The 14,503-nt window shown below is 43.2% G+C and overlaps 2 protein-coding genes across 2 annotated transcripts in view; both read left to right on the top strand.

Annotated features, from left to right (window-relative positions):
• Positions 1 to 14,503, top strand: part of LOC145989835 (uncharacterized) — a 151,736-nt gene that overhangs the window by 107,272 nt on the left and 29,961 nt on the right. The window lies entirely within an intron of this gene.
• LOC145990070 (calsyntenin-1-like) lies at positions 4,954 to 7,223 on the top strand. The gene has a single exon (XM_083125725.1). It carries the CDS (start codon positions 5,064 to 5,066, stop codon positions 7,221 to 7,223), a length of 2,160 nt encoding a protein of 719 aa, XP_082981851.1. The 5' UTR covers positions 4,954 to 5,063.

Genomic DNA, 14,503 nt, shown 5'->3' with positions numbered 1-14,503 from the left:
GAATCGCAGGAAGATACTGCAAACACAGCCTTACGCTGAAAGCACCGTTATTGAGAGACGCGGTCTCTCAACGGCCGAAGTTCGAATTTCGTTTAAATAGCTCGGGAGAATATTTCTCTCCCCAGTCGGTATCTGAAATCTATCGCGTGCACAGTTAGCGCCTCGGAATTATACAAGTTGTTGAACTAAGAAAGTTATGGCGTGATTAGTTGTTACCAAACGTTACAAAAGGAGTTACAGCGAGGAGTAGTACGCTATCGGAAAGGAGTTTTATTTCAGGAGAGTTCATCAGAGTTTCATCAACGAACCAGAGAGTCGATCGTCACTTCCAGATCTACAGGTAACGAACGTTCCTCTATCCTTGTCTTTCATTCTCTCACACCCTTGCCAGACCAGTCAATTATAGTGTTTAAAGTTAATCGTGAGTGTTCTTATTTCACGGGGCTAGCCCCCTTGCTTGGTTAAGTGTAGACGTAGCTTTTCAGAGTTATACACCCTCTTACGATACACCTCTCGCAGCCAAATAACTTCGAATATCAGGCTTCACATAGCCTATCTACGATCCCTTAATTTAAAAACAATCGGACTTTGTACGTGGTGGAGGTGCGGGGCAAGATACATTTCCCAATTAGTGTGGGACGAATTTACATAGTTCTTGAGAATCTGTTGCAAACTGCAATGTCCTTTCTCCTGAATACCCAAGGAATTATGACACGCCGTAGGCGCGAACTTGAGGTTTACTCCTAGCTTTTCATTCAACTCCTGGAAAAGCTTAGCAGTAAATGAGCTTCCTCTATCCGCATGGACGGTCTCCGGGACCCCCCAACGGAGTATAATCTCTTCATACAGAAAGTCGGCCGCCGTTTGAGCCGACACGTCGGAAGTCGAACGTGCGACCATATACCGGGTTGAAAAGTCAGTCGCCGCGAGTATATATTTATGTCTGAGCGGTCCTGAAGCGGGATAAGGGCCACTGAAGTCAATCGCGATGGATTGGAATGGTTTTTGCGGCGGATAAGTTAATAACTCGCCGGCCGGATAACCGGGCGGCTTCTTATTCGCTTGGCACACTGAGCATTCCCTGATTTTCCGCTGTATGAAGTTCTTCATAAAGGGAAAATAAATTTCTTTGAGGGCTCGATTGTAAGTTTTGGAAAAACCCATGTGGCCACCTCCGGTCGGCAATGAATGGAGAGATTCAATCACCGTGTCACGGAGGGCGGTCGGTATGCACAGAAGCTTCTGTGCACCCGAGGCCATTCGATGGAGCCGATAGAGCAACCCATTTTCGATGGAATGGTAACACGCCTGCCGTTGGAGGGGGGCGGGGGCTCGGCTGCCCTCTCCCTGTGGATCCTCCAAAATGCGAATGATACTGCCGAGGGTTTCATCCGCGCGCTGATGAGAGGCAATATCAATGGTTTTATCCTGCATGAATAAAACCTTGGTCTCTTCCAGTTCTGGCGCGTCGTCGGTCGGTTCGATACCAGTATCCCGGGACAAGGGGTCCGCCGGATTTTGAGTACCGCGGCAATGGGAAACCGTAAAAAAATATTCATCTATCGATAACGACCAACGTAAGAGTTTAGGGGAGAGAGATTTAGCGGTGCGCAGATACGTTATACTTTTGTTATCAGTAAACAAAAAGAAATGGCATCCTAGAAGATAGAACCTGAAGCTCTTTAACGTATAAAGAATGGCCAGCAGTTCAAGTTCAATGATCCTGAGCCTAGTCTCGTGATCTTTCAATTTTCGTGAGCAGTACGCACAAGGGAGCCACGCCCCTTCAGAGTTTTGTTGCATCAATATCCCGGAAATCGCGGTAGTCGATGCATCAGTATAAACCCGAACTTCTTTGTCAGGCTTATACGGCAAGAGAACGGGGGCCGTAATGAGAGCCTTTTTTAATGCTTCAAAGCCGTCTTGTTGTTCCTTTTCCCATTGAAAACGCTTATTCTTTCCTACCAAAGCCTGAAGCGGTGCTGCAATGTCAGTAGTTTTTAATATACCGCCGGACGTAGGAAGTAAGACCCAAAAAGCGACGCACCTGACGCACGGTTTTGGGCTGGATGTAGTGCGTAATAGAGTCGATAATCTTATCCGAGATAGAATAACCGAAACGGCCAACTCGGTTCCCGAGGGCGATGATCTGGCTATAACCGAAGGAACATTTAGAAGGGGTAAGTTTCAAACCGGCCGCCTCTAAACACTTGAACAGTTGTTCGAGGGTGGTCAATAAGACTGAGAACCTGTCGGCAAAACAGTACAGATCATCCATGTAGGAGGCGAACGTGGAAGGATCCATTTGTGCACAAGCCAAGTGAATTGACCTTGTTAATCCGGCAGGACTGGTGCTGGCGCCCATTGCAGCAAAATTAAGTTCAAAGTGGCCTTTTCCTGGCACTGTGAATGCCGTATACGGCTTGCTGTCTTCCGACAGGGGTAACTGAAAATACGACTGGTGCAAATCAAGATTACAATAGAAACGTTTGCCGCCCATTTGATATAGAGTCTCATTGAGATCGTTCATTCCAATCGCATCAAAGATGGTGTTCGAGTTCAGCGCACAAAGATCCTGCACCATGCGGTATTTCCCGTTATTTTTGCACACGAGAAACACAGGCGAGTTGTAAGGGGACGTAGATTCCCGGATGACCCCTTGCCGTAACAGGGAGTCGATCTGCTCATTCATTTCTTTTCTCAAATGAATGGGCACCGGGTACGGCCTTGATCGGAAAACAACATCGTCTTTCAGGCGAATGCGGTGTACGTAATTTGTAGCTCGACCAACGTCAGTTTCGGACCAAGATAAAACGTGGCAATATTTATTCAAGAGCTGCAACAATTGTTGTTTTTGTACGGGTGTAAGGTCTGGATTTATGTCGAACTGCTTGTCAACCGGAGATACGTTACTTGCATCTTCAGTTTCTGTCGTGACATGCACCTGAGCCGGGGTGGGCAATATTCCGGCGGTGTCACGCACCCTGTCCCCGTTCGGGTCGGCCGGGGCGACCGGGATTTCCCAAGCGTCAGCCGAACCAAGACGCTGGCCTTTGGGAATGGTAATCTTGTGCGTCAATGGATTGCTAATCCAGAGAAGGTTGGTCTGGGCATTTAAAATAGCCCGGGGTATTAATAAACCAGATTTCTGTTGAAATGGCACGTCAGGTTCCAATAACGTGTCGGAATCGGCAATACCATTCACCAAGCGCACGGGAATACAAAGGTGAGACCAAGGTTTCACTATTATCTTCCTCGCCGCGACAAATTCGGGAGTGAGATTAGCCTTTATCATGTGCGCGAGCTTGATAGACACGTCGAACGCCCTGTGGGTAGTGGCCCTAAGAGTAGATTTGACTGGAGATCCAAAACGATATAGGGTGAGACGATTTGTGCGGAAGTCCAAAGTAGCCCGCTGATTACTTAAAAAGTCGTTCCCCAGAATTACACCCTGTTCAAACGTCGTAAGAACGCGAAAGGGGTGGCGGAATGTAAAGCCATCTACGGAAAACGTTAAAAGCGCGATCTCCTTTACCGCAAGAGGTGTGCTTGTCACACCCTGTATGAGAGTGGGAATCTGAAAAAGTGGTGCACTTGCTGGAACGTCCTTGGCACCAATTACCGAAATCATAGAACCCGTATCAAGAATGAAATTATACGGTTTACCTGCCTGCAATACGCTAATAGATACCAACTCTGCGTTTGGGAACATCTGAACGGATAGACAGTTATCAACTGGGGGCGTTGGCATGTCTCTTGCCCCGGTCGCTAGTGGCCGTTTTAAATTATTTTCCCTGGCCTGGCAAGCATCGGCTGTGCGATGGGGGTAAGAACCTCGAGAACACGGAATTCCGTCTCGACGTTCCCCTTGTTCCACTCGCGGCGATGGGGATTGAAAACGTGGGGGCTGGAAACGTGAATTTTCGCCCGGCCACTGCTGGCTTTGTTCATGCCGGGAAGACCTGTTACAATCGTTGAACTGCGGGCGAAACTGGTGTTGGCTACAAAAAGAACCTTTAGAGGAGTGGGCGCGGGAGTTATGGGGGGCGCGATAAAAATCATCGCGCCTCCTTACATCAGGCGGCTGCTGGCTGGCAGAAGCACTGGAAAGTGCATCGATCCTTCGAGACAAGTTCTTTAACTGTTTTGCGAGACCGGTCTCATTAGACGGAGGTCTCGGGTTCGAGTTCCCTTCATATTTATGATTGAGCGAGTCAAGCTCAGCTTGAAGGGCTGCGACTTTCTGTTCAAGGTCCGGAGTTTCACCGGTCCGTGGGAGATCCTGAGCCGGGGCCGCGGTGTCTTGAAACGCGAGATTCCTGGGACTCTGCGCGGTAAGGTCGCCCATCTGGCGCAGCAGGGAATCTTTATTAGCTTCGGACAAAAGCTCCTGAGCCTTACGTTTTCTTATAAGGAACTGAAGCTTCTCGACTTCTTTTAAATCGCGTAAAAAGTCCGGGACGGAAGTGTATTCTCGCCGGTACGTCTCGCGCATAAATTCCGGTTGGAGGCCCCTGGTCAAGTGTTTGATAACTTTGGCCGTGGGCATGTTGGGATCGAGACGGTGCAACATTTGTTGCTTGTCGCGAATATACTCCGTGACAGATTCGACGTCCGTGTGGAGGCGACATTTGATTTTCTCTTTCAGCTGCAATTTATCGGCCGAATCTGTAAACTCGTCGAGCAACTGGGCCTTAAAATAATCGTAGGTCACTGCTTCGTCTACCTGTACAGCTTTCCAGCCTTCGAACCAACGAAGCGCTGAACCTGCCAGAAAAGCAGAAACCATTCGCAACTTTTTTTCCGGAATCCCATTCATTAAGCGTTGCAAAGCTGTCTACGCGGTCAAGAAAGCACGTGATATCCTCCCCGGCCGTTCCATTGAACTGGAGGCCTTCGAGTATAAGGGGGTTCATAAAACAGGAAAAAGCCATTACGGACGGGCTGGGGACTTGAACAAGGAGCAACCATCGGTCTCGTACTATGGTGGTGTGAACGTTTTATTTTTTGACAATTTCTAGTCCCCTGTGTGAAATTTGTGATAAGTGTTTGCAACAAAACTCATGGTGGGCAAATATATATTACTTTTGGCATGTCTCGGAAGTGCTGTGGCAGCAATAAACGTGACGACTGCAGCTACTTCGCGGGATGGAGTGCCAAGGCTAGACATTCTTATCCTCGAAAGTGGCTACCACGGTTTAGTAAAAGAGAATGAGACTTTAGTGGAAGTTACTCCAAAAATTCGAGCAGTTGGAGCACAAATCTGCAGGTTTAAAATCGTTAACAAACATCATGGTGAAGCACCGTTTGAGATAGTCCTGAAAGATCAAGAGAGAGGCGAGGCTGAATTGAGGGCGAGGAAAGCTCTGAACTGCGAGAAGAGGAAAAACTATAAATTTGACATTGCTGCTGTGAGCTGTTCTGGAGAGCAATCCGAAAATGCAACAGTTCATATTTCTGTGGTGGATATTAATGAGTACCCTCCAACATTCCTGGAACTGTCATACGTATGTCAGGTTGATGAAGGCCGACTCTATGAGGAAATTGTTCGAGTTGAAGCCACTGACAGGGACTGCACTCCAAAATTTGGAGATATCTGCAAATATGAAATTCTGACAAATGATCAACCTTTTACCATCGACAATGAAGGAGTGATCAGAAACACTGAACCCTTGGACTATGAACGCAGCCACAATCACATTCTTTCAGTAGTTGCTTATGATTGTGGAATGAAGCAGTCCATTCCAGTCATGGTGACCATCAAAGTGAACAGGGTGTGCAAGCTGGGTTGGAAAGGAATCCCAGAACGAATTGACTATGCACCGGGAACTGGAAGGGAGGATTTATTTCCAGACGCAGAACTAGAATTGTGTGATGTGCCATGTAATATCCATAATGTTGAAGCTAAAGTAAGCTTGGCCACCAGCCACATTGGTAAAGGGTGTGACAGAGACACATACTCTGTGCAAAGCCAGAGGAAGCTGTGTGGTGCCAGCATAGAGAGCATAGATCTGCTGCCAAGCCCAGGACTTGGAACCGAATGGACCAAATCTTTGCCCACTGACGATGGCCATGAATCAGACCAAATATTTGAATTTGATGGAACCAGCAATGCTGTTGTCATTCCTCCAGAAGTGATAGATCACAACTTGAGCAGTTCATTCACAATTGCCACCTGGATGAAGCACAAACAGAATCCAGAGCAGGATAGACATGTCAAAGAGCACATTCTCTGCTCCGCTGATGATCACAAAATGAACAGACATCATTATGCTGTGTTTGTGAGAAACTGCAGATTGATCGTGTTGATGAGGCGTGACTTTTCACAAGGAGACCTGAACATTTTCCGACCAGCTGAGTGGAGATGGAAGTTACCTCAGGTGTGTGACAATGACTGGCATCATTATGCTGTGTCAGTGAAATTCCCAGATGTTGAGCTCTATGTTGATGGCCAGCTGTTCAAATCTGAGAAGAAGAATCCTGAAATCATTGATGATTGGCCACTTCACCCCACCAAAGGAATCAACACCACATTGACAGTTGGAGCTTGCTGGCAAGGTTCAGAAAACAAGATGAAACATCATTTCCGAGGTTACCTGGCTGGTTTGTCTGTGCTGCTTCATAAGACGGAGAAACCAGAAGTGCTGGCATGCCTCCACAAGTGCAAGGAAAGCCTGGAGGTTCCAGCAATGGAGCTTCTGGAGCCTGGAATGGAGCTTCTCACGAACAGTGATCTGACTGAGTTGAGCATTGAAGGAGACAACAAGACAAATTTGGAAGTTCTGGTACGAAAAGTTGGTTACACGAACTCACGAGAATTCCCTACTCCAGGCAGACGCAACCTCCATCTCAGCACAAGTGTTGTCTGTGACAGAGGCCGTGCTGTGAAGGTCCCAGCAGTGGAAAGCTACATAATGGTTCTTCAGCCCCAACAGCCAACCATTGACATCAATGGTACCAACAACATTGCTAGGGAGTATGAAGATTTCCGAATGGGAGTCAGGATTCTTCACACATGTTCGTGGGTTCGACACCGGTTCCAGGCTTACCCAACATACATCGCGCGCGTCGTGTGTTCGGGTCCAATCACCGAAAAATGTGAAAATGGACGCTCTACCAGTGCCGTTTTCGCATGTCTGTTCCTCCTGGACTTCCACTGTTCGCGAGTCAGAAATTTTTCCCTCGCACAAACTGCCAGTGTGTTCTCCTTCGTCCAGGAATAGCCTTTCGGTGACGTTTTTCGGACTCATTGGATAAACTTGTTTCCAGTTTCCGGTATATCTCCTCTGTGCGTGTGTCGCGTCGCGTATACAAATGCGTGTGTCCGGGTCGATTCGTGTGCTCCGTGTGTTCCTGGTTTGACTCTCGTCGCCGGATCTTCAAGAACATTTCGCCGATCTCCGTTAGCAATGGACGCTCGCCATTGCGATTGCTAATGGGATATCCTTCAGTTACATCAAGAACGCTACCTAAGTGTCTTTTTTTTCTGTTTCCCTCTGGCCAACCAACATTTCGGCCAGTACTATATGTCAAAAACACAAACTCGAAGTGTCACATTGGGAATCAGTTTTTTTTTCAGACCGGCAGAAAGACTTAAATTATTTTCTACCTCAATTTTCTGCCACTACTGTTATTATTTTTTTCCCCTTTTCAAATTATGTGTATTAACTAAACAGACAATAGTTTGAGGGCGGAACGCCCCATGTATATATATCATATCGCAATTTCGATGTTTGTACTTGTGAACCCTTCAGGTTGATCCTGCTGTATATATTGCATGGCAATTTTTTTCTTGGGTGCTGCTTCCCAAGTTTTTTTTTAATAACTTATTTAAACATTTGAAAGTGTATGAACATACTCCGCGTTTCCTGACCTATATGCAATGGAACTGACCTTGCCCAGGAAGCAAAGATACATTTTCTGCTCTCTTACGGGTGCTACAGTGTTTGCGTGTGCTCCGTGTGTACAGTGATAAACACCGCTACGGTGACGGCATGAGAAATGGCGAGTCAGCATCAGCTGACCCCGCGTAGTACGCGTGCCATCAATGTTGTTTATAATCCAGCATGTTAAGTTCTTTAAGTGCATGATTTTTGGTTGTGTGTAAAATTTATTTTTCCTTACACCCACCCTTGTATAATAGTAATTTTTTTGGGTTGGTGTAAATAAATTATCTTCTAGAGTTGACTGGTATGGCCGGGCTCGCGTTACAAAAAATTAACTTCCCTGCGTGAATTTAATTTTTTGCCCCAGGCAGGTGTGTCGTATCATGCCCAAGGCATGACTCGAATCCGGGACCCCGGGCGCCATAGTCCGATAGCCTAATCATTTCATAAAAAGGGCCCGAGTATGAAAGAAGCTGGAAAGAGCTTCTTTCAAGCAAATGCCACCTGCGATCTTCAGCGGATGTAAAAAACCGCTGATACGAATTCTTCCGGAATCGCAGGAAGATACTGCAAACACAGCCTTACGCTGAAAGCACCGTTATTGAGAGACGCGGTCTCTCAACGGCCGAAGTTCGAATTTCGTTTAAATAGCTCGGGAGAATATTTCTCTCCCCAGTCGGTATCTGAAATCTATCGCGTGCACAGTTAGCGCCTCGGAATTATACAAGTTGTTGAACTAAGAAAGTTATGGCGTGATTAGTTGTTACCAAACGTTACAAAAGGAGTTACAGCGAGGAGTAGTACGCTATCGGAAAGGAGTTTTATTTCAGGAGAGTTCATCAGAGTTTCATCAACGAACCAGAGAGTCGATCGTCACTTCCAGATCTACAGGTAACGAACGTTCCTCTATCCTTGTCTTTCATTCTCTCACACCCTTGCCAGACCAGTCAATTATAGTGTTTAAAGTTAATCGTGAGTGTCCTTATTTCACGGGGCTAGCCCCCTTGCTTGGTTAAGTGTAGACGTAGCTTTTCAGAGTTATACACCCTCTTACGATACACCTCTCGCAGCCAAATAACTTCGAATATCAGGCTTCACATAGCCTATCTACGATCCCTTAATTTAAAAACAATCGGACTTTGTACGGAACAAACAATTTCAATTATTTTTTCTCCACACGGCACAGTAGTTCGGATCCCACTTCAAACTGTAGGTCCAGTCCCGATTAGCCTTTCTGTGCATAAAGTGGACTTAAAACCACAAATCAATCAATTTTACAACATTTTTCATTTAGAGGATTCGGCACCCAGAGCCGACTCCCGCCGCCTCCTAGCTATGGTTATAAACTTAATAAGACTAAGAAAAGCAGGAATTGCGAGTGAAGCAAGCAAGAAAATTTTACGAAAATCATTTTTATTTGCATAAAATGTGAATAGGATTTGGATTAGAAAAAGTTGTAATTTTTCACGTCTATGGAGAAAAATTCAAGTAGCATTCACACATAATTCCCAGAATTCAAGGAATTCCCGGTGAGTAGGATCAACTATACTGAGCTGCGAAAGTTTCTGCTGAAAATGGTTGAGACTATCATAATCCGAATATCATATTTGAGTTGTGAATTTTCGTTTTTTAAGTCCATTTTATGCACAAATATACTTATCAGGACTTGGCCTACAGTTTAAAGTGGGACCCACGCCACAATGTGCCTCCACTGGTTATCGAACACAGCATCACTTAATTACAAGAAGACATTACCACTTTGTCATTCATATTTTTATATTTGTCAACAATTCTACACACGTAATCAAACTATTATAACTCTTTACGATTATGCTAGAACTTATTTATCAATATTTTATTTCATACTTACATGTCAATTCATGCATAGAATATTTAATATTATAAAGGTATTTACAAGGACATTCTTGGGCTAAGGGCATTGACTTTAAAAAAATACCGGGACATGGTTTCACAAAGATTGAGTGTTTAGGAATTCGCTTTATCCAGGCTGGAAAGTCTAGCGTATAGAGTTTGATGTCAGTGCATATTATATCTCAGTTTTCTCATGCACAACATGCCTCTCCCGAGTTTCAATAACTTGCACAAATTTTACAATGCGATTTAGATGTAGCAATGTCTCTTGTTAAGTTTTCTCGGGTGACTAATAAACTGATTAATACAATTAGATTGGTATCTTCATGCGAACTGAGCAAAGAAACAAAGTGTTGTTTGCTGCGTGTTGCGTGCATCTTGTCTCTTCTGCAGGGTTGGCAATTTTTTTTAAAAAACAGAAACCAAACAAACCGTTTTTTTAACATGTTGTAAATATTTTAAACAGTGTTTTAAACAAGAACCAAAAAAAATTAACATTTTTAAAAAATAAAACGTTTAAAACATAATGCCAAGAAGACTAATTTTCTATGAATAATGATTAATAAAGAATCTGTTAATCATCCAAGGATGTACTGTGTTCCTATTGTAAAGTAAATACTTGACTAACTTCTTAAAATACACTAGTCTCGCATGTAGGCTGTTTGAGAAGCTTCAACTAATCCACAGTTGCCAGACCCACTGAGTCTATGTGGTAGCTACTCTGTCTTTTTTTGTTTTGCTTTTTTAATATATTTTATCGTGAATGCGACTGACATTATCAACAATGTGCACATTTTGCAGGGTGTTAAGTGAGGACCAAAATGGTTTAATTCATGTAGGATTCAATTTTTTAAATATTTTAAGCACCTGTAAGAAAAACAGCCAGGTGTTTTAAACGTGATTCATGGGTATTCATCACGATATGTTTCTTTGTAAATGAAATATACATTTTCAGCCACCGAACAGATTTCTATATACAGAATAACATGCAAATAACCACAACCTATCAAATACGAAGAATTTGAATGTGTTTTAACCAAGTGTGAAAAAAAACATGTTTAAAACACTTGGTTTTAAAAGTTTTAAGCATTTGTGAAAAACCAGAGCCCTGTGCATAAAACAACAAGTAACCCTGCTCTTCAGTGCGAAACTCTCATGTCTCGTGTCTCTTCTGTGTGAATTCTCCCTATAAGGATGCCAGCGATTGGTATGCAATATCCGAACAACGGAGGACTGGTTGATACCACTTTCCAGTGAGAGCATTTGGGACTCTTCACAACCAATGCTAGAATCATCGTTGCCGTCTCCTCATTGGAGGCAGTCTTTGGTCAACCACTACGTGCCCTATCTTACACATTGCCAGTTTTTTGGAATTTGCCGATAACGTACACGACCGTGCTGTACGATACTGGATGTCTGTCTGCTTGCTGCCTGTTGTAGTCCTCTGCGATATGTCTGAAACTGAGTTCCCTGGATATTAGGATCATTTCTATCTTCTGTTCCTTTGTCAGAGACATCTTAATCACCTGACACAATGAACGTCACAATGAGACTTTTCAAATTTTGAGTGTTCATAACTTGCAAATGAATGATACAAGATATCAAAGAAACAATTACATTTTTTAATTCCTGAGGTCACGCTAGTGTAATTTGATATACCACATGCCCCCTTCCCATTTGTAATTTCAAACCTGCATTCAAGATGGCAGCCATGGTCACAATGTACCCTACAAGTTGCACTCCCCCACCCCTTCTACTACCATCTCCCATTACCAGATTTCACATTTTCCTGTCAGGTTTCAAAATAAAAGGGTCTCCAAAGACTTTTGACACCCTGTATTAATGAGATACTGTTCTATGTTGAGTATAATTACTGTAGTGGAACCATGGGCAAAAGAGCCTGCTCAGACTGAGGACTCCTGTGCCCCATCCTCCTGCATGGAGGGGATGGGGCACAGAGACTTTTGGCCAAAGGTTCTTTTCTTTGTGGTCGCTCTATCCGGTGAATAGTTAGAATTTGTACTTGTGGTCAACGGTATCGCCTCGTGTTATAAATTACATTTGTTGTTTCACTTTGGAATAAAACGTGACTCAGGTAATGTTGGGATATACATGTTTTGAGTGCTACACAAGCCTTGACGCATCCTATTAGAAATTGGTAACATTTTATTCTGGCTATATTTGGGAGGAGGGGATAAATTCTTGCTGCAAAATAAGAAAAAAAACCTTTTACATTAGAATTTCTTTTTCTTCAATTATGCAGCAAGTGCACAATTCTTGCCAAAAGAATGGAACACATATCACGCAATATGCAAGTACCATTTTGAACCCTCATGTTCTGACATTGTCTACATGAGGGCCATTTAGAGTTAAAATTTCTAAGGAAAAAACTTCTATTTGGTAAATTATAGTATTTTTTTTAACATACGCTTGGAGCCTAGACTGTATGAAAAATAAGCAAGTTATAATTTGTAGCTTTCCATTTGTACAGGCTAGAAGGTTTAACCTGGAACACTGGCGTCAATCGGTAGATTTCCTTCGGCTAGGCGACTTTCCGTGGCATCATGTGGGTCTTTTCATCCATTGGCAGAAGCCTTGGAGACAGTACATGCCTTGTCCTCCGCCTACCAGGGGTCGCAGTTTCTCTTGCATGGGGAATCTGAGTCCTTTGTTGCCACATTGTTATAGACAGTGATCAGAACGCTACATTTTAAAAGTAGTTCGCTACAGCTATAGCTACTCTTCCAAAATGTAGCTTCGCTACAGCTACAGCTACATTTACCAAAAAGTAGCTCGCTATGCTACTCCTGTTCACTACTCGCTACTTCGCTACTTTTTGCGCTACTTCTGCATAAAAGAAATGAAATCAACCATATGGGTATTAAAAAATTCCCCTACTACTGGTAAATAGATTCTGTTATTTTTTATCATGATTCCAGTGATTCGATAATTTTGATAGCAGTGTTACTTCAATTACTTATTTTTACTATAGTTTTTGAGAATACCATATCTATGCAAGTGGCATATCAATTCAAATTTGATATATGAATATTGCAATTAGGGTGTTACCCAAATTAATTATTACAGCTATACACAAATAACATTTGGTAGGATTACGTATTTATGTTCACATCAACATATTTTTCTTGAGAATAAATATTTCACTTTTATGGACTGATATGAAGTCAGTATTTTGAACGAAAAGTACCTGGAGCCCTTTGACTACAAAAGGGCCCCAGGTTCGATACCCAGCGGAGGCACATAGTGGTTAGGATCCAGTCTCGATCAGCTTATCTATGCATAAAATGGACTCAAAACAAAAAGTAGGAAAGACGCCAAGTTGGGAGGATGAGATCCTGTTCCTCCATTCCCACACTGCTCATCATTCATCATTCTTCCTCGTTCTCACAATTAGCCGAAAGTGGCAGAAAACGACTATAGATAAGATAATATTTAAATAAACCATTCATCCTCATTGTCAATTTGCCGGAACCTGTTGCATGAAGGGGCCGCTCGGCGGCCGACGGTCTGACGGTAAACGACTGAAATAACCTCCCTGTATGAAATGCAAGAAGGTACAAAATAACACATACTATGTGCCAATAATTACGTATGGAGCAGAGACTTGGACAATGACATAGAGAACAAAGGAAAGATGCAGGCAATGGAGATTAAATGTTTGAGGAAGACTAGAAGGGATAGAATAAGAAATGAGGAGATCCGACAGACAGTGCGCGTAGTGAAGCTTCAGGACAGAATAGATCAGGCATAGGTGAGATGGTTCGGAGACATGAAGAGGATGGATGCAGAAAGACTACCAGTAAGAGCTTACAATGAACAAGGAGTGGGAATAAGGCCAAGGGGGAGACCAAGATGTCTGTGGAAAGAGCAGATAGTGGAGAGTGTTAGAAGTGGAGGACAAGATTGGAACACCTTGAAAAGAGAGGAGTGGTAGAAGACCAGGAAAAAATGGAGAGGCTTGACTTCTATGCCGACCCAGCCAGAGGCAGGAAACAGCGAAGGATGATGATGATGTCATTATTAGCAAAAGTTACAGAAAAGTAGGAGACATACATAGATTTGAAAACAATGTATATTAACTAAAGAAAATTGTCGTTTCTGCAGGAAACATAATTTTTGCAATATGATAAAATTATTGAGGAAACTGTCGTGTAAACCTGAGTGTTCTAAACGTATTGTAATTTTAAAATTTGTGAACAAATACTATCTCGAAAATAACTGTAATTCCAGAAACTCGATCATTCTTGTAACAATAATTTCTTGCTGGTGAGATCTTATATACTGACGATGATCAATGCTGTTAACGTACTGAGCCATTTATTGCTGGCACTATTCCCTTGTCAGTGCAGCGGAAATTCCATCGCTCGTTTTTGCACTGCAAGTTGTGTCTTACACAGCAATTAATGACATTTTGGTGTCTCTTACACCATGAATATCCACAGGATTTGTTCGGGGGTTGACGCAAACGAGGCATGTTTCTCGCCAAAATAGCGATGCAGCTAAAAAAACGTAGCTGTCAGCAGGAATATATTCATATATGTCAGTTAGTTATCTGGATATCTGAATTATTCAGATACTAATTAAATCAATTACGCAGATATCTATAATCTACAATCTAGATAATCTGTATCTCCATGTAATAGACTGTCTTTATGAATCTCCTGCAAAATTAAGGGTTATTGTCGATTTTTCTGACGCTGTTTCCACATTCAAAATTCACCTCA

This window comes from Lepisma saccharinum, chromosome 7 (assembly GCF_977018435.1).
Source record: "Lepisma saccharinum chromosome 7, izLepSacc3.1, whole genome shotgun sequence".
NCBI classification, from domain to species: domain Eukaryota; kingdom Metazoa; phylum Arthropoda; class Insecta; order Zygentoma; family Lepismatidae; genus Lepisma; species Lepisma saccharinum.
This window is presented reverse-complemented; position numbering and strand designations above follow the sequence as displayed.

What these genes read in the sequence shown, in the direction of transcription:
- LOC145990070 (XM_083125725.1), top strand. Translation starts at nt 5,064, where the DNA reads ATGGTGGGCAAATATATATTACTTTTGGCATGTCTCGGAAGTGCTGTG.